General features: G+C 37.9%; 1 protein-coding gene across 5 annotated transcripts in view; it reads left to right on the top strand.

Annotated features, from left to right (window-relative positions):
* SYT1 (synaptotagmin 1) overlaps nt 1–22,470 on the top strand; it is a 353,931-nt gene that overhangs the window by 268,122 nt on the left and 63,339 nt on the right. For 4 of the 5 annotated variants that reach the window (XM_051637978.1, XM_051637987.1, XM_051637960.1 and 1 more), the window contains 3 exons: nt 3,425–3,547; nt 6,724–6,891; nt 10,095–10,262. In XM_051637978.1, the coding sequence (XP_051493938.1) occupies nt 3,425–3,547; nt 6,724–6,891; nt 10,095–10,262 (459 nt within the window). The remainder of the gene's footprint in view (nt 1–3,424; nt 3,548–6,723; nt 6,892–10,094; nt 10,263–22,470) is intronic. The other variant, XM_051637997.1, reaches the window with a different exon arrangement.

The raw sequence follows: 22,470 nt of genomic DNA, 5'->3' as shown, positions 1-22,470 counted from the left end.
CTGCATATGTTCCACAGAAAGGAAGAAACCACTTGAGTGAAATTCACAGTCATCCCAAATTAGAAAAGATTAATCTGGTCTCCAGCACAATGTAATAATGCATTTCTATATTGCATATTTCACAGAAAAAGCATTTAAAATGTCATGGAGCTAAGAGAGATCTTAGGAAAGGAACAGCTTATATTCCTCTGCAGCTAAATCCAGGGTTTCTGATCAGAGTTGTGTCAGTTGAGGAGGCTTGAGGAAAAAGGTGGCTTATAATTAAAAATATTTTATTGTTTCTAAATCAAATAAAATATAGCTGCTTATTTTAATTGATTGAAGCAGTACAACAGTAAGATCCAATATAGTGTGATATACTGTGCAATGAATTGAGCATTGCAGTACCATACCATTAAATATTGATGTTTCAGAGAATATCAATATAAAATGAAAATCCCTACAGAGTGTTTAAAGTACTTTGAAGCAATCCAATTCTTCTTCCTCTTTGGAACTCAGCAGCTGCATCAAACATGAGAAACTTCTGTTCTTCCTTTGACTCAGCTTCTTCGTGAAGCATTGGCCTCTAGTTTGAAAGTAAATTCCCTTTCTTGACAGTAAAAGCTATTATGTACAGATTGCTGTAGAGATAATAATTTGTCATTTCTTGCACCTCCCCATGCCACGACCTTGGCCAAATCCAAACACTGTCTCATTCGTAGTGTTTCTTAGTGCTTCAGTGTTTCTGAGCCAAGGTCAAAAAAAATAATGTAGTTCATCAGCTGATGTGAGTAACGTGCAGTGTTTTCCATCTCCCCTGGGAAATAGTTTTCACCTTCTGATAGACCTCTCATAACTTGTGGAGAAGAGTTTCCCAACCATACATTGTTTTCTGCTGCACTTCAAAACTCTCTTGGAAGAGGGATGGTAGCCGAACATTTTATCTTCCATAGTCACAGTAAGAACATTTTCACATTGAATTACCCACAGTTCTGTCATTTCCCAGATTGATCGGCTACGCAGTAGAGTATATAGTTTTCCTAGAGAGAACGTGTAACTCTTGTCTTGACACAATAGTTACAAATTCCTCACATGTGAAAATCAGCATTTAAGGTTCTTTTTGCCTTCTCTCTTTTATCCTTATAGAATAGCTGTAGGATATTTCCTCTCAAACAAAATCCAGGTCAAAACTAGATGGAACAGCGGAAAGTCCAGTACTTATCCCAGAAACAGTGATATACTGGAGCTGTTTATCACTCTTCTGTCATGGAGTCCTCTATTAGGGCAACACTGGGATGATTCAGAGCAGTGGGTCTTGGACTTAACATTCCACTCTGAGTTATTGCTTCCTGTTGTCTCAGGGCTCAGATAAATGCAGTTGCTTCCATTGGAGTGAGTCACATCTCTTTTTTCTTTTTTGTTTTGTTTTCTTTTTTTGTTTTCATGGTCAAAAAACCTTAAGGTTTTTTTTTAATCAATGAAAGCAAGGTGTTTGGCATAATCCCATCACCTCATATCCTGAAAAGTCCCATTTATGATTCTGCAGGGGCTGTGCTTCAAGCTGGCTTTGCACTAGCAGTATTGTCTTGCCATATAGCCTTTCAGTTTTGAAGTGTCACACTTGTTGTAACAAAAATGTTGTGCCATAGCCACGGCACTCACTAGCAGCTCGGCAATTAAAATGAGTCCAGGTAATTTTCATTTCAGGCAGTTCAGCCCTTCCAAATAGAAATGGTTTAGTTCAGAAAGCTTTAGTCTTCCAACATCACAGGTGATTCTCATCCCCTACCGATCTCATCCAGGTACACTGTAATTTATGTTCCTAGTAAAGAGTCCATATTCACTGAAATTCAGATATTTAATTCAAACCCAGCTCCTCAGCTTGCATAAATCAATGTTGTTGCATTGATTTCAGTTGAGCTATGCCAGCAGAATTTCTAGCTTATTTCAAAAAGTAGAGAAATAATTGTTTAATACTGTGCAGTTTTGATTCTGACCTCTTGAATTTAGATCTGGCTTCTGAAAAATAACATTTTCTACTTCAGAGATCAATCTTTCTTCTTACCACACCCACACAACCCTTGTGCGGCCCCCACTGCGCTCATGGCTGAGTGAGAATGTTAATGCTCTCGCTTTCTTTCTTTCATCAACCATCGTGGATATAACTACTTTCCAGCCTTGCTGTCTCTTCAGATAGAAAGCTCCAGCTGCAATCTATTGTTTATAAGTGCTGTAGGTTTCTTCAGACCACCTCACATTGTGAAAAAAGAAAGAATATAACAAATCTTATTCTTGCCCTTAAGAGTGTTAGTGCAAGCAGTAGCTCCATATAGAAGGAACTCCCCTCAAGAGAGAATAGGATTTTAATAGATAAACATACGCTTTACTATTACATGCAAAGAGCAATTCTTGATGAATGCTCAGTATTCATTCCCTGTTTACAGACTCTCAACTTTATTTTTGTTTTCCATATGTTTTTTGCTAATTGTCTTACTGCTTTTACTGTTTTTTCAGTTCTTACTTGGGTAAGAATCTGCTGGAATAAGATCTGCATAGTAGTTATGGTTCATGCAGTTTAATAATTGTATTAATTCCATTTTCCACAGTGCAAATACTTCTGCTTTCTGGTACAGAAAAAAAAATAATAATTACATCATATAGTATTTTAATTATGTATAAAATCTATGATAACTGTTGTGTCCTTTAAGAATATCAGGTTTTATGCAATAGACAAAGCTGTAAGCATTTCTGTATTTCTTTGTGTTTCTTTCTAAGCAAACTAAAATCAGCTTTCAATCAATTTGGTTCAGCCAAGCTTTAAAGCAAGAATGAATAAAAAGGAAATTGATCTCGGGAGGGAGGGAAAAGGACAAACATGCATTTGCTAATGGCATGTTGAAAACTTTGCTTCCATATTCATTTGAAATAAACATGGAAAATGTTTGGCATATGATTGTAGGAAGAACTCATCCACAGCACATGCTTTCTATCATAGTAACCCTACAAAAACTTGTTGCTAGTTGCAAACAATTCACAGCATGCACAATCAGGTTTGACATTGCCAAGGTATTCTTAAGTTGAATGAATGTGTGACTTTGCTTATGAAATAGCATGTTTGCCTCCTTGTGCCTCTTCAAGAGCTAGTAGGAGCCCAGAAGAATTTTTTTATATCGACTTGATTTTTTGTTTCTACTTCCAGGTTTTATGACAATCGTTGCTTGTAATAGTCCGAGAAGCTTTCTTCCTACTTCATTGCTTGCTTGCTGATTTATAACATCTCCTTGAGCAACCTAAATAGTATAAATACATTTATAAATGGCATATTTGGATTCCTGCTGTCATGCTTGCTTTTAATGGCTTTAAAATAGATTTGAGTACAGTGTCTGCTTTAAGCTGGTACTTAATAGTTTGCCTTATTTACGAATATTACATTCATTCTTTCTAGGCTCTTAAGGATGATGATGCTGAGACTGGGCTGACTGATGGGGAAGATAAAGAAGAAGCCAAAGAAGTGGAGAAACTAGGGAAAATCCAATATTCTTTGGATTATGACTTCCAGAACAATCAGGTTTGAAATAACCAACTTGTAAAATTTTCTTTCTGTGTGTGCAAGGGGAGAATGAAGTAAACCTTCAGTTACAGCAGATATTTTTTAAATCCTTACTACTTGTACAGAGTAAGGAGAGAAAGCAAGACTGAAGACTCGTGACAGAGGTACTGCTAAATTGGTATTCAATGTACTCAGAGTTTTTATTACATGCTTAATCAAAATTGAAGACAGAGATTTATCTGATGGTTATTAATAACTTTAATGAAGGCATCACCAATTGATGTCAACCCACATTATATTATGGAGTCTGCATGTAGATAGTAAAAGACAGCTTCAGCCTTCAGGTATTTAAAACATCAGCCAACAAAAGATGGAAGGACAAAGACAGGGACATAAAAGTAAATTGATTCATTGTGAGTCTTTTAGCAAGTTGATAAGATAGCCAGGAGTAGCTTTCTCCTGCTTCATCAAGCATGCACTTTGCCTTATTAACTAGCTGTGTCAGGTTCTGTTGCTCTCCATGAAAGTGTACCTACTAGCCAAGAAAATTATAGTTTTGAACAAAAGTGCAAATAAAAAGGTCTGTCCCCTAAAAAACAGGAAAGTTGGACAAGAAGACTCAACAGTCAAGGACTGATACTCCTTCAGTACCCTACTCCAAAGCTGCTAAGACCAGACTTTGGCATACTTAGCCAAGTTTTCAGTAGGAATAGACACAGCTCATATTTAATTTTCCTCCCTGGCCTCTTGCTGTGGTTGGGATCACTTTTGTCAGTTACACCAATTCACAGCCCCACATTAAAACTCACTGTGCTTTACTTTGGACTGAAGTAGACCAACACATCTGACTTCACTTCTACTGAGTGCCTTTCAGTCAACTTGAGAATACATATCCTGCATTTCATTTTGACAGCTTCAGTCAAAACGGCATCACTCTGCTGTATTTTGGGAAAGAAATGACTACTGAACTTAAATCCATGTTAATTCATATTCTTCCTCTGAACTGACTTCCACATGTACCCATGATTTATTTCAAAGCTCACATTCTTTATTTGATGCTGTTAATGGAATGCATTATAATAACTTGTTGCAAGACAAAAAAATAAGACAAATGAATAAAAGTTCCTGTGTCCTCGGCAGGGTATTTACAGACAGGTAGGACCTGGCATAATACATGGTATTTCCCTATCTTTTCACTTATTTTCTGACTACCGGTGCTTATTTTTCAATGCAAGAGCCAAAAATAATTCTGAAGTCTTTCAAGTAACTGGCGTTAAAGGAGTTTTTCCTCCACTCCCAAAGCAAATTCCTTGGCCATGTGATGAGTCACACTGATCCCCTTTGAAATCAGTATGAAATCAGTGTGAAGCATTAGACCCTTAAGAAGCAGAAGATCTGAAGAGGGGGAAAGGGAAAGCTGCAAATGTGTTCTGATAAATGGATTTCAGTTTCCTTAGAATATGAAAACAAAGTTTCTGTGTGAATTTCATTAAAGAAAATGTTTTTCTGAACTATATTTTACAATGGGAAATAGGATGCATGAACAACAAATCTTTAAAAACAGTATTTAATTAAGGTAATAAATTATTTGAGCTATGGTTTTCTATTTTATTTTGCTGCTCTAAACTATGTTGTAGATTGGAATTTGTCAGAGGATAGATGATATAAAGAGTAGAAGAGGGCTTTCAGTCAGGTTAGTATAGCACTATGGCATGAAACTGCAGACCAAAAATCTGGCTAATATATTGCACTGGGTGGAGAGTGAAGAAAAGATGACTAATGTCTCCAGAGCGTGATGCCTCAGTTTTAGAGGGAGACATTTTAAAGGGGAATTTAAATGTTTTTCGACTCTGTTAACTGAGAGTCATAGAGTTGTTTTTCACTCTTTTGTGTGCAAGACTTGATGTGTATCCTGAGCCTATCCATGTATTTACGAACTGTTGTGCAACTAGAATAAAAATGAGAGAGAAAAGGGTAAGTGTTTCTTACAGCTAAAATACAATGTTTCATGGACCTTAAGAATCCTATAGGTAGGAAAGCACACAGGCCATGCTGTGAATTTAAAACTGGTAAAAACAAGTCTAACTTTGAGGAGTCTCTCAGAAGCCAGAAGCTTCTTTCCTAGATTGACTATATTGTTCTGCATTCCAGTTGTTAGAGCTTCAGTTTCCAATTTTAAACAATTCATCCATGAGAGAAGCAAATACATTGTGACTGAAGCACTGATTTAGAAGAAAATATTTTCAGATTTCATTCCCACTTCTTAATATCTTGTCTCCAGATTGACCTTGAAGAGTCGCTTGAATCTTTACCTTGTTTCTGTGTCTGTGAACCAAGATTAGAAGTATTTTCTTTCTCTCAACTCCATTTTGTGAATGGAGTTGAGAGGAGCCTAATACAGGCTGGAATGTCTAGATAACATAACATAACACCATAGCATAGCATAACATGCCTTCATCTATAACACTTCAAAAATGGCCAAGGCATTTACAAGTTTTGAATGCACTGCAGTCTTGTTTGTGTATAAGAAATATAAGAAATTATTTTTTTCTGGTTTTGCAATGATATTATGAATTACTATTAGGATTTAGTTGCCAAAGATTAGTTTTTATGACATAATTTTCTAAAATATTTCCCTTAGCTTACTGCATAAACCAATTTGTATACAGAGCAAGAGAAGTTAAATGTAAGGAAGACTGCAAGATCCATTTGTTTTCAATTAAGCTCTGCCTGAGGACTTGCTTATGTCACCTTTTTTGTTCGGTTGGGGAGAAGGTTACATGTTGGGGATTTAGAATACAAATTTTGTAGTCAAAATTAGACATTCTTGATTGTTTAATAATGTGATTTCTATTCATGGTGCCCAGCACAGAAAAATAATGCACACAAGTAGAGAGCAATTGAAAGTTATTTGATTGCAGTCTTTAAAAAGATGAAGTCTGTATTTAGCTGTAATCAGCTGCCCTTTGAAAACCCTCTTTTCTGCTTAAAAACAGCCTTTGTGCAGTCTGCATCTGCTGTAATTGGTTTTCTAAAATCTATAGTGTGGCTTCATTTGCCTTCCTTGAAGGGGGAAGGGGGAATAGTTTTTCACAGACCAGAAATAGAGTCTGCCTGTGTATCTCTCTAGTACAGTGGGCTTTTTTAATAAATATCTATCTGAAATTTAATTCTGCTTTTTTTTCTCTTTTCAGCTTCTAGTTGGGATTATTCAAGCAGCTGAACTGCCTGCATTAGATATGGGTGGTACATCTGATCCCTACGTGAAAGTTTTCCTGCTTCCTGATAAGAAGAAGAAATATGAGACAAAAGTCCACAGAAAGACCCTTAACCCTGTTTTCAATGAGCAATTTACATTCAAGGTATTTTTTTTATAATTATTGATTTTTTTTTTATGTAACCACTGTGTTTCTCATGCTTGACTATAAAGCTAGATGTCTTAGTTAATGGATAGCTGCAGCATACTGATTTTTCATGTTGTAGAAACCTGTAATATTTCATCTTATGAGGAAAATGGTATAACGTAGGGTCAGACATCAGTAGGTGTAAAAAGCTCCATTGGATTTTGGGCAGTTCAGTTATCCTGATGTATCACAACATGATCCATATTTTATGGTTGGATAAAACTTACAAGAAAGTTAAAAAACAGTGACACTTTGACAAATGTCAGGTAAGTTTCACTAGACCAGCATTTTCTTTAAATATCTTTGTAGTCTGATTTATGAATTTCAGTATACTGTTTCTTTTCCCCTCAAAAATAAATTCAATCTCAAGGAAAGTAAATGGATGAAGGACAGTATGGCAGATTAATCTTGCTAGACTTTGTCATAGCAATTCTGTGCCATGCTACTTTACATATGAAAAGAAATCATGTCTCAGGTTTAATAATATATGAATTAAATAAATGTAGCTCAGCCTTACATTGCAATATTTTAAGTAGTTCCAATAGAATCTATCAGCAGTGTTTTTCTAAAACTGTAGCTGTATCTAAACCCCAGTTAAATACAATAAAGGAATACTATACAGCATGTTTCATAGGGCTTCTCCTAATATACATCCCTCTGCTGTTACTTTAGGCTTTTCTCTCTATGCCCAATCTTATAATGACAGCTACAGACTGAAAACAGGAACAGTGAAAGACTCAGGCTATGTAATCATTCAATGAGAAAGATATCCCTGGAGGCCAGCACTACTACTGCATATAGAAGTTTATTTTTTCCCTTGAAGATGTTCATAAAAATAATCTTTTGTGGGGAGTTATTTTTTTCTTGAGCTTTCCTAAGAGAGTTTTTAAAAGAAAACAGAGTTATAACTTACAGATTCCCATGCAGCTCACAAAAGAAAGAACCAATAATGCTGTCATCTGAGATGAGGGCACAAATTACAAATCAGATCATCCACTCCTGGGCTGTAATGTCCACTCTTTTTAAGTCACATCTTTAATACTCAGATTTTATGCTCCAGATGAAAGTTTGCTTTCCATGCAAGACCTGACAGAGCATTTAGCTGTTTAGCTTTAGTGGAAACTATTGACAATACCTTGTTTACTTGGGCAGAGCCTTCCTGCTGTGCACCGCCTGAGGTGGATCACAGGAATCCACTGCATCCACTTCAGCTGGTGCACAGCTTCTGTTGGTATGATTCTCTTACCGCTCTTTGGCAGAGCTGCCCACCAAGCAGCCCAGGCTCATTTTGTTGCCTCTCCCAGGGAGCAGCTGTGAGCTGCCTGCCTTCCTCCCAGAGAAGGGCTAGTGGGGATGAGATGGGTTATGTTTCTGCTCTATTGCACCTTGAGCCCTTGACCTCATTCTTTCTCTTCTTTGGGTTGCTCCTTGTGTTAGTACCCTTTTCATTGCTGTTTCCTGCACATCCATGGTGCTGTTCCAGGTTGCAGGTGTTCATCAAGCTCTATCTGTCCCAATTGTATATTCACACTGTGCTGCCAAAAGGAAATGGAGAAGTCCTAGCTGGACTATGCCAGTCTGGCAGAGGTGTTCCTCCCCAGTGGGATGTCTGAAGTGGGAAGAGGGTTCATTTCTGGAGTACTGACAAATCTGTGCCAGAAAAACATTCCTGTACATGTCCTTCTACCAAGGTCTCCCCTGCACTGGGTCAAGAGGCTCAGTATCTCTCAGCAGAGGAGAAAGCAGGGAGAGGGAGCAATCCTTCACAAGACCTGAGGACATCCTTGGTTGTCCTGAAAAACCTGTAGGCTACGGCTACTTTAGAGGTAATGAGTGGAAGAAGCACTGCCACTACCTCTTCTTTAAATAGGAAAGTAGCTAAAATAAGCTTTACTGAGGTCAAGTTAATGATAAAAGAAGTAAATAATGGTAAATGTAGTCTTTTCATGCATTTGAAATTACCAGGATCCATTAACTAGTATTCTAAACTGATGGAGGAAGAAACTCTAGAACATTTCTTCTTTGGGGCAAAATTATTTAGAACTTTGTCTTCCACATATATTTGCCTTCTATAGCTTTTTAGAAGCTACAAATAATACACAACCCTGTATCCAGTGAAACTATTGTACTCAGTAATGGAAGCTGGAGCTGGCTCTCAACTTGAAAAGCTTCTTTAAAACCTTATGTAACACAGTATGAAAAAGCAAAACCACTTGTGTTATTAGTAAGTATTTTTAAAAGAAGTGGAAGCCAAACAGTAACAAAAGACAGCAGCCCTAAAGATTAAACAGACCAGAACATACAGCAGTTAACGAGGCCAACGATAATGCCATGCTTTCATTTCTCTTTATATAGACAATTAATAGAGAAATGTTTGCTGAAGCCCATGGAAACCATTTATACTTGCAGAATATATTCAAATTGACCAAGTGTTCAGTGTAAATCCAAACAATTCCTAAATCAGACCTCTCCAGACAGCCACTCAAGCGTAGCTTACCTGAACTGCATGTGTTCATCTGAATATTAAAAATGTGACTCATAAGCATCCTAACCCACAGCATCTGTCTGAAACACATCAGAACAGCTGGAGAATTAGTCAGAACTTGGCCCTCGACCACTACAGTTTCTAGCTGCACACTGTGATTTAGAAAAACTTCCAGTCTACAGTGTGAAAGTTACAATAATGAAAAATAGGTAATAGGTAGTGGTACTGTAATAGAACTATTTTTGTCTAGTTACTTTGTGTCAGATACAGTAAGCCAGTTCTGGGTTTTTTATCATCCTGGGAGCTACCCATTTCTGTGTGATGATAGTTGATTTATTGAGGAAAAGACACCATTGTGTGAAAAGTTCATGTGTCTTCAGTGCAAATAATTGAGCTTCCTGTTTCGTTTTCATCACCTACAAAATAATTTGAAGTAGAATGAGAAAAACCCAGGGAGAGATGAGTGAGCTGCCACAGAGTTCTATTCAATGTCAGAGCCTGGTCTCAAAAAAAAATACTGCTTCTGGTGACTCTGAAACAAAAACACCTCATAATTTTCTCTGCAGTTCAATTTACCTGAGATGACAGCAGATAAACCAAAGAAGTAGATTTGCATTGTAGTGTGCTGATCTTTACTGTCGCAGATATGGAGTTTGTAATTTTCTCTTCTTTGCAGGTGCCATACTCTGAGCTGGGTGGAAAAACTTTAGTGATGGCAGTTTATGACTTTGATCGTTTCTCCAAACATGATATCATTGGGGAATATAAGGTTGCAATGAACACAGTGGACTTTGGTCATGTCACTGAGGAGTGGAGGGACTTGCAAAGTGCAGAGAAGGAAGAGGTAAGAAAAATCACACCTTTTTTTTTTTTTCCCCCAAGGATACTTTTATCCTCAGCTATAGAAACAGTCAAACAAGCAACACTTTTTTTGCTGAGACAGCTCTCATCTGTTATCAGCATTTTTCAGACTTACTTCGCCTGATAAATTTTTGATATGCATCTTTTCCAATACTCATTGAATGATACATTCTCCTTTGCTAATCCTGTTTTCAATCTTTCTGATACTTTATGCAACATATTAAGGAAGTTTTTATGAACTGGACTTTTTCTGGAATTGATGCAGTGTGGGTACATAGAATTTGCATTATAAGAGCAGTGTGCTTCTTTAGGCTTCTTTGTGACCCTGATAATTCTCAATGTTTGCATCTCCAGGCATCTTATTGTGCATTAAGACAATGGTTGTCTTTCACTGAAATATTATGCAGCTTTATTGAGCTGCTATGCAATAGTATCCATTGATTAGAATTATGCATTTGGCAGAGACCTTGGAATAGCATCTCACTCAAATATTAATCACCTTTTGTATTTTCCTTTCTGTGCCAATGTCATATGGCTTCATTATTTAGTAGGTATAGGGCTACGTGTACACAAGACACTTTTTGGAAATATTTCATCACTAAACTGTGGATCGTGTGAGGTTGTTCATACTGGCACATCGACCTTTTTGGTTTTTGTAAGACCATTTTGTACTCCATTTTACATTATTTTTCCTTTTGATTGCTAGATGATACCTGCCCACTCATAATAATCAGAGTGCACAGCATGCTTCAGTTTCCTGGTGGGAGAAGGAGGAATCTGAGTATGAGTTCCTTGCTCTCTGTTTTAGCTAATAAGCTGCTTTGGAGTGAAACCCTAGTTTCTGTAATTAAAGGGAAAACCTCTGGATGAAATCTTTCCTTAATATGAGTGAGGAAAACCTAAATACTGGATTTAGACTACAAGTTGGGAAGAAGTCAGCAGATGCTGAGCCATGCAGCATTCTCAGATTTTCAAAAATCGTAGATTTCAATCTTGCCTTTTTGAGTGTTTCTTTTTAAAGAATGTTTTTGGATGTCTTTCTTCAACTACCACTTACTGATTTGAAAGCAACTGCTACGTTGAGGCTATTCTGCATGGCATTGTTTCATAGTGACAGCATTTGCAGGGCTTCCTTATTGCATGTGACATTGGTACCCATGCTATATTGGGCATTTTTCTTCCGCTCTTAGAGTTAAAGGTGAAAACAAAACAAAAAAGACAAAAAAGAAGTTGGAAGTTCAGGGCTCCTGGTCCCTTAAAGCCTCAGCATACCAGAAAGCTAGAAATGTGAAATCAGAATGTATAAATCCTTCCAAACTATATTAAGCATCAAACTGGACTTTTATTGGACTACTGTGTGTGATTTCAAAGTGTTTCATGCTTTTCTGTTGCAAAAAGCATAAAATAAGCCAAATACTACACAAAGAGGAATTCAACCTTCACCTTTTTAGTATAACTTCAAGGTTTTGGAACATAAACCATGGTGTCCCCATATGTAGGTGACAGATAACATAGCATAGATTAGTGTTGGCTTTCATCTGTTTTATGGCATAGAACATTATCTCTTGAGTTCTCTAGCTCACATCCACAGTGAGAGCTGGCAGTCCCTTGGTTGCTTCATAAAGTTCATGTCCTGCTAATACAAAACAATGTTATCATTGCTTGAAATACAGTGAGAGCTACTTCCCAAAATGCCTTCTGACTTGAAAAGAACTGTAGGTCAGTCAAGTGTATTTAATCCAAAAGATGTTCACTTATTTTTGCTCTGTTATAGAACCTCTACTTTGGTCACATATATGTTGAGCCTGATCCAGAGAATTGGTTAGCCCAATTTGGAAAAGAAATCTCTACCAGGAATCAAAAGAGTTACATCTGTCAATGGTTTGGGTGCTGTGTTTCCCAGGAAATGTCATTCATATTTCCATATTTGACTCTTGCCAAGTACCTCACAGTCTTCAATATTCCGCCCTCTGCTCAGCAGCAAAGATGCCATAAAATTTCTAGTAGATTTTATGAGATAATAAGTAGGGACAAAATGGAGTGGGCGAGGTCCTATCTCCCTAAACCTGATACCAGCTGACACAGCAGACGTTACAGAACTCTCAGCAGATACAGCTGCGACTTGGCAGTTCCCTGGCTTCAGAGTTAGCAAATACAGTACTGCACATACAAAGGCTGACATGATTTACCTATGCCAGATATCTAGCAACATACGCATGCTTGTTTTTTGGTAGTGATCATGAACACGATACAGCAGTCTAGCTTACTAATTGTAAAAACACACGATAAAAACCAAAGTAAAACCTAAGCAAATGAATTTCACCCAAAAATGTAGAAATCAGTTGCTGCACATCACAGAATATACAGGTTAATTAACACTGCAATCGTAGTGGACAAATTAATTTTATGAGCAGTTACTCTTCTTTCTGCTCATAAAGTTCCACTGTATGTTGCATCTTGTTTTCTAAATGTCCTTGAAATTGCTGGTAGAGGATGAAGGTTTAATAAAATATTTGAAGGTCTACCTCTCACAACCCAGCCATTTGATTGGCATTTCTCTGACACTGCATTCTCTTCTGGGAAAGGTCTTATTAATATGTTTATGTTAATGAAACACTTTGAAGGTACAAGACTTTATGTAAGAATTTGTTATGACTGTAAGAGGACTTTGGGAATGTACAAGTCTGTACAATGACTGCTAAATATTGGGAGGGCACTGCTGATGAGCTGCATACCTTGAATTGTTTTTCTCTGGCTGCCTTTAGCTCTGCTCTCCTTGTGAATATATGGAGGTGATTTGTCTAGTAGTCCTTCAGTCTCATGAGACTGAGAGCATGGGAGGGAAGAGTGGTAGATACTGAGAGATTATTCATTTTTACCAAGTCTGACATATAATGGTTTGGGCACACGGTGTTAAAAAACAGATGACAGGAGTTTGCTCCTCTGTGTCATCTCCCAGATGTCACAGACGTTAACTTTATCTGAGTACACACTGCATCCAATATCTGTTATCACTCCAGTACAGAAGGCCAGACAGACCTCTTTGCTCACAGCCATGTGAATCATACTGAGAGTCATCTTCTGAATACTTGGACCGATTTACCTCCAGACATTTTGTTATATCGGTACTTAAATTGAAAACCTGTTATAGCAAACATTACAAGAAATGTTAGGGAATATAAGGAAGAGAAGAAACAATTCTTTCCCTTGAAAGCAGAGGAGAAGCAGAGTGTTATTCCATGAAAAGAAGGATCTTCAATCTGCCAGTGTCCACCAAGAGTTCTGCAGACCTCTTGCAACTGCCATCACATAAGACTCTATGCATTGTCTGATCAGGCATCCATCATGGGTGGGTTACATGAGGGATGCATGTTCATACCACAGTGGGTTGCGCTGGATATATTTTGTACATGGCTTCTGAGTTGTAAGTGTACTGGAAAACATCAGAAAAATGCACAACAGCTTCTGTCCTACATGATACACAATCCCAAGCAGGAGAGGTGCTACAGTACTGCCTTGCAAGGAGGTGAGATGCAAATGGTCTGCAGCTGGGGAGTGAAAGACCAATTCTATGAAGCTTGATGTGCACTGTTCGTGAGGATTCGTCTTTCCTGTACTTCAAAAGAGGAACAAGGAGATGGAAAAGCAGGCCTGAAATAGCTATATTTAATACCTCACTATGCTGCATAGGAGGTGGAGACTGATGAAGTGAGTAAGCTGTTTAGCTTATTGAATCCTCAGCACTGAAATTTGCAGAGTTAGGAGAAAAGGACATTTTTACAAATGTCACTGTCAAATCAAAGTAGAGAATCACTGTCATTTTCGGTTAGATCAGAGATGGACAGATGATCTAATAGCCCTTTCACATCTCCAATAATATTTAGTTCTTATACAGCTTTGCAGATAGCACACTGCTTTGCAAAAGAAATTATCTTTATCATTATGAAGATGCTGTCAGAAAATCAAAGATATTTTAAAATGTGAGGTCTCCTTTCTTTAGCTGCGTGATATATTGGATCACTGTGTTTTCTGCATGAAGTTCAAGTTTTCTCAAGTTCATGTCTTCTTACACCCACTGAAAACTTTAAAATGTTAGATCTAAGCGGTTTTAATTTTCAGCTTTTGTGGCAAAGCTACATACAGTAAACACACAATGTTGAACATGTTCAGCATTGTAAGTGCAGCATCTGTCCTGCAAAGGAACTGAATTTGATAGTGAGGCAGGTAACAAAACAGAGGTTCTTAAGTTGAAGAATAAGCAAGCGTGATTTGAAATTCATCAGCAGTTGCTTTTCATCTTGAAACTGAAGATGTTGAAATGTTATTTTAAAGGTAAAACCATATGACTCAAGTTGAGTAGTTATGTTCCAGTTTCAGGCTATTAGAATTACGCATTTCTTTACTCACCTTTCATGGTCAAACTGCTGACAATCCCACTATCTAGCTTTACTGAGTCTTACCTTTCTTAACAACCTCTCTGGAAGAGACACCTACCTTAGGAAGTCAGAGACATTCATAGAATCATAGAATTGTTTGAGTTGGAAGGGACCTTAAAGATCATCCAGTTCCACCCCCCCTGCTTGGGCAGGGACATCTCCCACTAGATGAGGTTGCCCAGAGCCCTGTCAAACATGCCCTTGGACACTTCCAGGGATGGGGCTTCCACAACTCCCCTGGGCAAACTGAGTCACTGTCTCACCACCCTCACACTAAAGAATTTCTTCCTAATGTCTAGCCTAGATCTCCCCCCTTCCAGTTTTAATCCATTACCCCTTGTCCTATCACTACATGTCCTTGTAAACAGTCCCTCCACAGCTTTCCTGTAACCCCCTTCAGGTTACTGGAAGGCTGCTATAAGGTCTCCCCAGAGCCTTTTCTTCTCCAGGCTAAACAACCCCAACTCTCCCAGCCTGTCTTTGTAGGAGAGATGCTCCAGCCGTCAGAGCATCTTTTATAGTCCTCCTCTGGACACTCTCCAGGACCTCGTGTTATTACAGAAAGAATGTAATTGGCTTACTTGAAATCAAAAGGGAACTTGTCTTGAGTAATCTCAGACTGTCTGGCTTTACAGATATTAAATGCAAATACAGAGGACAGTAGACAAGATGGAGAAGTTCAGTGATAGTGTTATATTCAGGCTCTGCAGGAGCCCTTTTGTTTCAGGACAGTATTTATTATGAGATCTGAAACACTTGTATTGCTTATTTGTCAAAAAAACTTACTTATTGTCATTTGACTTTCAAGTGTGGAAGGGCATCCTGAGGTTAAACTGTACTGACAAAGTAGATCCTACACTTCATGCTAAGCAGCTAATGATCCATACACAAAATAATAATACTTACATTAAAGCTGATTCTAGATATATTCCTTAAGATCTTGTAGAAAGTTACAAGGCTGAAGGAAGAAATAGTAGACAATTCCCCACCTCTGCCTCTTAATGTTATTGTGGAAGTTTTTATTGCTCAAGTGTAGGGTATTTTAAAATGCTTAATAGCAGAGAGAGTCCAGACCATCCAAGGATTTCAAAAACACTGGACTTGGATGTTAAACAAACAGTGGCATTTGGAAAGCTGTGTTCTGAATGTTGTTTTTTATAGGCTTTTGAGAAAGATGCTTAGAGAGATCCAAATCATCCTAGAGTTCTTCTTAAAAAGTCTCAAACAGAATTTTTATCACTTAGATGCTAGAAGTATTCTCCATGTACCTGCAAGTGATTCATTGAGATAGCTGATGTATCAGTCATTTGCATGGGTTGAAGTATATTCCAAGTGGAAAGCAATAAAGCTACAAAGAGATGTTTTAAATGGAGGCTTCAGAAGGATTTCCAGGGAATTTAGACATAATCATGGAGTACTCCCAGTTACAAAACTCTGTTAATCTGGGAGGGATTGCAAATGCATCTGCAAAATCAGCTGAATGATGCAAAAGGGCCACAGGACATGCTATATATGAAATTTTCCTACATTGTTCTCCATATGGACTTTTATGTATTTACTTGTTTTTCTGACTACCACTATCAGTGAAAGTATTATCCAGAGGGAGAAATTTTATTCTCACTGGGATTCTAGGAAGAAACTTTGCAGTATTTCAGGGTAATTCCTTATTTCCCTTTCTCCTCTTCCTTTGCAAACTGACAAGAGACAAAAATCGTTAGCTGATTGCTGTTACAAGCTCAGGAGCTAAGGGAAGTTATAAGATGCTGTATCAAAATACTCCATCCTAAGTGTCATTAGAACGACCTTCAGAACAGAGACCAGCATTTTAACAGTCACAAGGAAGAATAGCTCTCATAAAGATGACAGCTTTTTCACTTAAAGATTGAGGCATAGTATCCCAGTCTTGTCTCCTCATTTTGTTGTGCCTACTCCACTTAGAACTAAAAGATCTTAGTTTCTAGAGCATCAGAGAAAGATGTATTTATTTAACATTTATTTAAATGTTAAAGACAAAGATTTAGGAATAGTGGTCTGAGAAAAAAAGGGATGAGCCATTTTCTTCATTTTTTTCCCTTGTCAGCTCTTTAACACCAATTTAGACCATGTCAAGGATTACCATAGTAACCATTTGACCTCTTTTGAGAGCCTGTTCTGTTTCAGTTTAGTTCAACAACAAGCTTAACTGGCATTTGAAGCACTTTGCATTGTACCTGCTACAGGAATTAGCACCAAATGCCCTTATTTTAGAAAAATCAGTTAGAATCTAGAAAATAATACTGTATTTTCATTCCTGTGTTATTAGGCTTTTACTGTGTCCTGGTTTGAGCCAGGATGAAGCCAGTTTTCCTTTTACTGATTTTTTTTTCCTTCAGCAAGCTTTCTTTTAACTAGTACCAGAAGTGTTCCAACTAAGACTGATAAGAGTGGAATGTTTTTCTAACTGCTGGGTCTTCAAGGTCACATCTTTGCTCTGCTGGCTCAGACACTGTGGGGAGATCTATGACCCCCCCGGAGGAGGCTGAATTAGTCAGACAGCAAAACTGGCCAGAGACATTCCATTCCATATATCTACGTAAGCTCAAAGGAAGGTCAGAGATCACAGAAGACAACTTCCTTCCTGCTTCTTCTTCCCTTCTATTCCCTCCATGGCCAGTATCCGGGGAGGACTCTGTCCATCCATCACCATCGACCCCCAGGCTCGAGCTCTCCTGACCCTCATCACTCTGGGATCTCTCCAGCAGCAGCTCCAGGATTTCTCGGGACTGTTCACAGCTCAGGAGATGCTGTGGGAGTTGCTGGGGGTGGGGTGAGGTGAGAGGCTTTTGCACATATGTGAACATATTTGTATATAATTGCATATTTTTTCTTTTATCATTAGTGTTTAATTAAAGCTGTGTAGTTTAGTTTTCAATCCAGCAAACTCTTTCCCTTTTTCTCTCTCTCCTTCCCTACCTGGGTGGGAGGGGGAGGGGATCGAGAGCATTGTCGTCAAACCTGAGTCAAACGGAGACATATTGTTTTTATGTTAATATTTTAAGAGGTAAAGTAGATTAATTTAGGATGTTTTCCCAGGTCTTGTTTATAGGCAGAATGGATGGCAGTGATAATTCATTCCTGCAGTTACCTGTTTGATTGTTTCATAAAACTCAGCCTTCAACCAAAGCTAGGTGGTTATAGGGCAATCAACCCTGTACTTCTTTCCTGTTTCTTTTCCATGGCCTTCTACAGCTTACTCTGTGATTGTTATCATCGTAACTGGATAAACACTCAGGACATGATGATTTAAATTAGATTCTAAAAACCTTTGGAATATCATAGCCTTTTCCTCTTGTCCATGTCTGATTCAGGCTGGGCAGGATGCTATTGTACAATATAATAACTTGCAGAAAAAACCCTATTCATGTAATTTCTCTGTGTATTTTATACATTCTTCCCCTGTAGGTTAATGGGGAACAGACATTTCCACTTTTTAAGATCTTTCAGTCTATGACTTACACACAGTTCCTTTTGAGATTAATTACAGGTAGTCTTTTAGTGACACAGATCAAAGCAAATTATATTTTTAAGTGTTCTTAGGTAACTACATCATACATAAGACTTAAAGAGATGAACAGGATACAGGAATGAACAGGATGTGAATACTTTTCTGTACCTTATCTTAGCATGAGCATTTATAAAGTTGGTGCTACACATTTCAAACTTTTTAATCTCTCTGTCACCTGGAATTCTAATAGTGGGGAATTTCCCTCCAAGAATGATGCCACTATCAAAACTTCAAACCATTTCTCCTCGCTGTCTCTCTCTCCAGACTTTGATAGTACTGGCCTCACGAAGGAAGAAAATAATAAAATGCTGACTTATCTCTCAATTTCTTATTCTTTTAGGTTTTTTTCTTTTTTTTCTTTTTCCTTTTTTTTTTTGTTTTTAACTTCTGCTATTATTCTGTACACCTGAGTGAGGCAGTTATAAGTAAGCTTCACTTTTTAGCCCCCATGGTCTAAAGTGGCTCTTGCTTTTTAGTATCTATCCTGACCAGACATCAGACTTCTGTGAATCACTCCATCTCCTCACTTCTCAGCATATTCTCACTGTGGATGTGTGTGTAGGAGATGTAGACCTGAGATGTAGACCTGAATATGGATCAGAAGTGTATCTTTCCTTGATTATGCATCTTCTGTAGTGGAAGCTTTTGTGCAGACTTTAATAGTTTAGTGAGCAGCCTTTAATGTCATTAATTGGGACTTTTTGTTTCAGGTGGCAGCCTGGCTCGTTTGTTTGCTAGATATAGTTGTTCTGTCCTTTCCACTAGCACAGTTTCCAGAGTAGGACTTCTTTCTGTGGAGGGCTTGAGTATGGTCACTACCACAGAATTACTACTCCTTAGGGCAGGACGCAACTCACTTTGAGCTACAATCATCAGTGTGAGGATGAAATTAATTTCTCATCTCCTTTTGGATTCTGTCTGTATGTGCTTCTTACTGGCCAAGCACTAGATGAAAAGAAATACCTGAAACTGAATCCAATTACATGGAGGACAAGACATTTTCCTTGAGCATTATGTCTGCAATTGCAATTACAGAAATAGTGCCAAAGGTGGGAGTTTCCAAACCAGTCATGAGAAAGAGAGTTCAAAGTAGTATGTTATTGCTGCTTGATCGGCTGGATGCATTCGCCTACAAGAGAACAGAATTAGGAGTAATTGTCACTGATAATGGGAACTAGATTTGGGAACTCTAGTGCTTTTTTCCACTTGTGGCTGACCTTGAGTTCAAATATCTTCTTAGACAGAGACTTTGCCATAAAATTCTAAGTCATTACCTAGACAAATTACCATTATGTGGGGTTTATAACTTGCTTTTGATGCCTACAGCATAGAACGTGGCACTGCAGCTTCTCAATGGAATGGATGGCAGTGGGCAGACAGTGCCTGAGCTTCCCGCTAGATCCTCTAACAATTGTAGGTGCTAGTTAAATAACTTCTGGTGATCTTGAGATCTAGTGGGTTGTCTGGAATCCAGTTGTTTTAGCATTGTTTTTTCCATAGCTTCTTCAGTAACTGTGAAGATTAACAGGAGGACCTCTGTTGAAGAGGCTCAGGCTTCTGAAGCTCAGGCTTCAGAACTGGCAGCAGTTCATTTTCCTGTGAGTGCCCTGGGGTCTGCTGCTGACATCCCCTGACTGTTAATGCCCAGCCCAGAATTAGATAGCAGTTGATTATGTTGGAAGTTTTTTTACACATTCAGACTTTCACATTAATCAGTCAGGCTGAACATTAATTTTCTGTGATGCTTTAGAGCATGCAAGTTTTCCAGGAGATGTGGGTCATTTGAATTCATTTTGATTACTCTAATTTTTTTTGCATGTACTTACTGTACAGAAAATAGGTACAACTATTACAAGTCTGTGTCACAAAGTAAGAGCTGCAGTTCATGCACAGCACGTCTGTAACTCATTTTTTCCTTCTTGTCACAGCAGATTTTCATCCCTGCATTTGCTTTTTCGATGATTCTTAAACATTAACTTCTAAATGACAACGCATCAAAGCCCTCCAAAAAAAACAGCCTGTAACTTCATGTGCAATCCAAATGTGTGCATGGTTCCCCATCGTCTGTTTTTTCACAATGAAGACCAATTTGTCCCATTGCAATTTGATATAGCAAATCAAATCTCCTAAAAAAAAAATATTTATTCAGAATGTCTGTTTGTGATGTTAAACTATTAGTTGATTTCTTAGTGGAGAACTGTATGCCCCTAGTTTTATCCATCAGCCTATAGGAAAAGTAGACATATTTAGTGTGTTGAAAGTTACAATTTTAATTATTAAAAACATAAAATCTAAAAATTAATATTTTCTGATATATGATAATAGTAAATGAGAACATCTTTCAATTAAGCTCTACTAGATTTGCCACAGCAATCACATGTTCCAGAATGACTTAAGAATCTTGGCTTCCTGCTTAGATTTCAGATGTAGAGTTCCACAGTTGCTGTAAGTTCCTACAAGCACAAGCAGTCGTCACAATTTAAGAATTTAAGCCTCTGAAAATGTACGGTTTATATTTTCTCTACCATGAAAACTACCTGTTAATCAGCCCTCAAGCAGTCACTACATATAAAGCTGTGACTATCTCATATATAAGCATTGGGGCGTGCTCCTTAGACTTTTTAGCCCACCTATTCATTGATTCCTTGTATTTGTTGCCAGAAGGCATCACTATATGAGCTCTTACAACTCCCTGAGGATGACAGGTCTTTAAATTGGATCTATTTTATTTGCCTAGACCCTAGACTAGATAACAGTGACATTTTCTTTCTGAAAAAAAACCCTCTCATTTCAAAAAATGTTTCTTTTGTTTAGAAATACTACTATTTCCTAGCAAACTGGATATTTTTCTAAATGAGGTGAGGTTATCTGGCCAAAATCTGGAAGACTACTAGATCTTCAAGGAACATTTTAAAGAACCTCTTATAATCAAACTCAATCTAGGAAACAAGCAGTATCCAGGAGATAGGAGTGCTCCTTCTGTGCCAAGTTGGGAGGAAGGTGGCACAAGGAAACCCCCTTAGAAACTGCAAAGTTAGACATTGCTTGGTTTTGGAGCAAGGAGCTGCAAACCATCCAGTTCTAAGCCTGTGGCATTTTGTCCTGGCTGCATGGCCACAGACTGCAAGCTCCAAAAGCTCAGATTTCCTAATGGCATCCTCACTTTCAGCATTGTCTGCATATTTTCTGTAGAAGTTCACCAAAACCAAGTCTCCCATAATACATTTTAATATCACCTGATCAGAATTTCATGGAAATTCCACTGGAAAATCCTGTATGAGACCTTACTGACAAAGGTTACAAAGACAATGCTGCTGGACAGTAGACCAGCATTTGCTATATGCAGCTTTGCACCTCTGCTGGAAAACTCTTAGAAGGTCTTCAAACCCAAAGCGGTTCCAAGTTACTCATTTTAAGACATCAGTAAATGGAGAAAATAACACATCCCTTACAGCTTTAGCAGTTACTCTATCTCTGGTTAAAAATGTGTGCTTTATTTGATATTTGGATGTTACTAGATTCTACTTCATGATGCTTCCTCTTCTTAACACTACTTATGCACTGTAATCAAGTCACTTACAAAACTCTGCAGAAAAAAATTACCTTTTATGTTTTTCACATTCAGTTGGTTTTTTTCCTCTGTTTTTTCCAATGAGTTGTGACTTTTTACCTACTTTGTAGTTTTTAGCTTCTTAAATATGTACACAAGAACTGTGTGCAGTATACTTTATATCCTTTCCAGAGAGGCAAAGTCACCGGCTGCTTCTGCTCACTTCTACTTTTGAGTGTTTTGCACAGCATTACACTAGCAGTTCATGGGTTGTAGCTTATGACCCTAAATCCTCAGCAGGAGGCACTGCCTTGTAAGATATATTTCCTGATTCAGTAGCTATACAGAAATAGTCTTCAGGTTTTTTGTCTTAGGATGTAGAATTTTTGATGTATGAAAATGTACTCTGTGTGACAGGTTATAGCTAAGAGCACTTTCGTTCTGACAAACCTCTTACATTATTATTCCCCATTATGTTAATCCTTGTATCACCTGCTTATTAATCAGCAGAAATATCTTCCACATCTATAAAAACAGCAAAAGACCCTGAACAGAACAAAAAAAATTTTACATGTTTTCTTTCGTCAACCAAATTTATGATCTTATCAAACAGTGAATCTGGTTTTAGTTGAAAAGACCTGTTTTCCATAAAACCCTGTGA

The sequence above is a fragment of the Apus apus genome, chromosome 1, assembly GCF_020740795.1.
Source record: "Apus apus isolate bApuApu2 chromosome 1, bApuApu2.pri.cur, whole genome shotgun sequence".
NCBI classification, from domain to species: domain Eukaryota; kingdom Metazoa; phylum Chordata; class Aves; order Apodiformes; family Apodidae; genus Apus; species Apus apus.
This window is presented reverse-complemented; position numbering and strand designations above follow the sequence as displayed.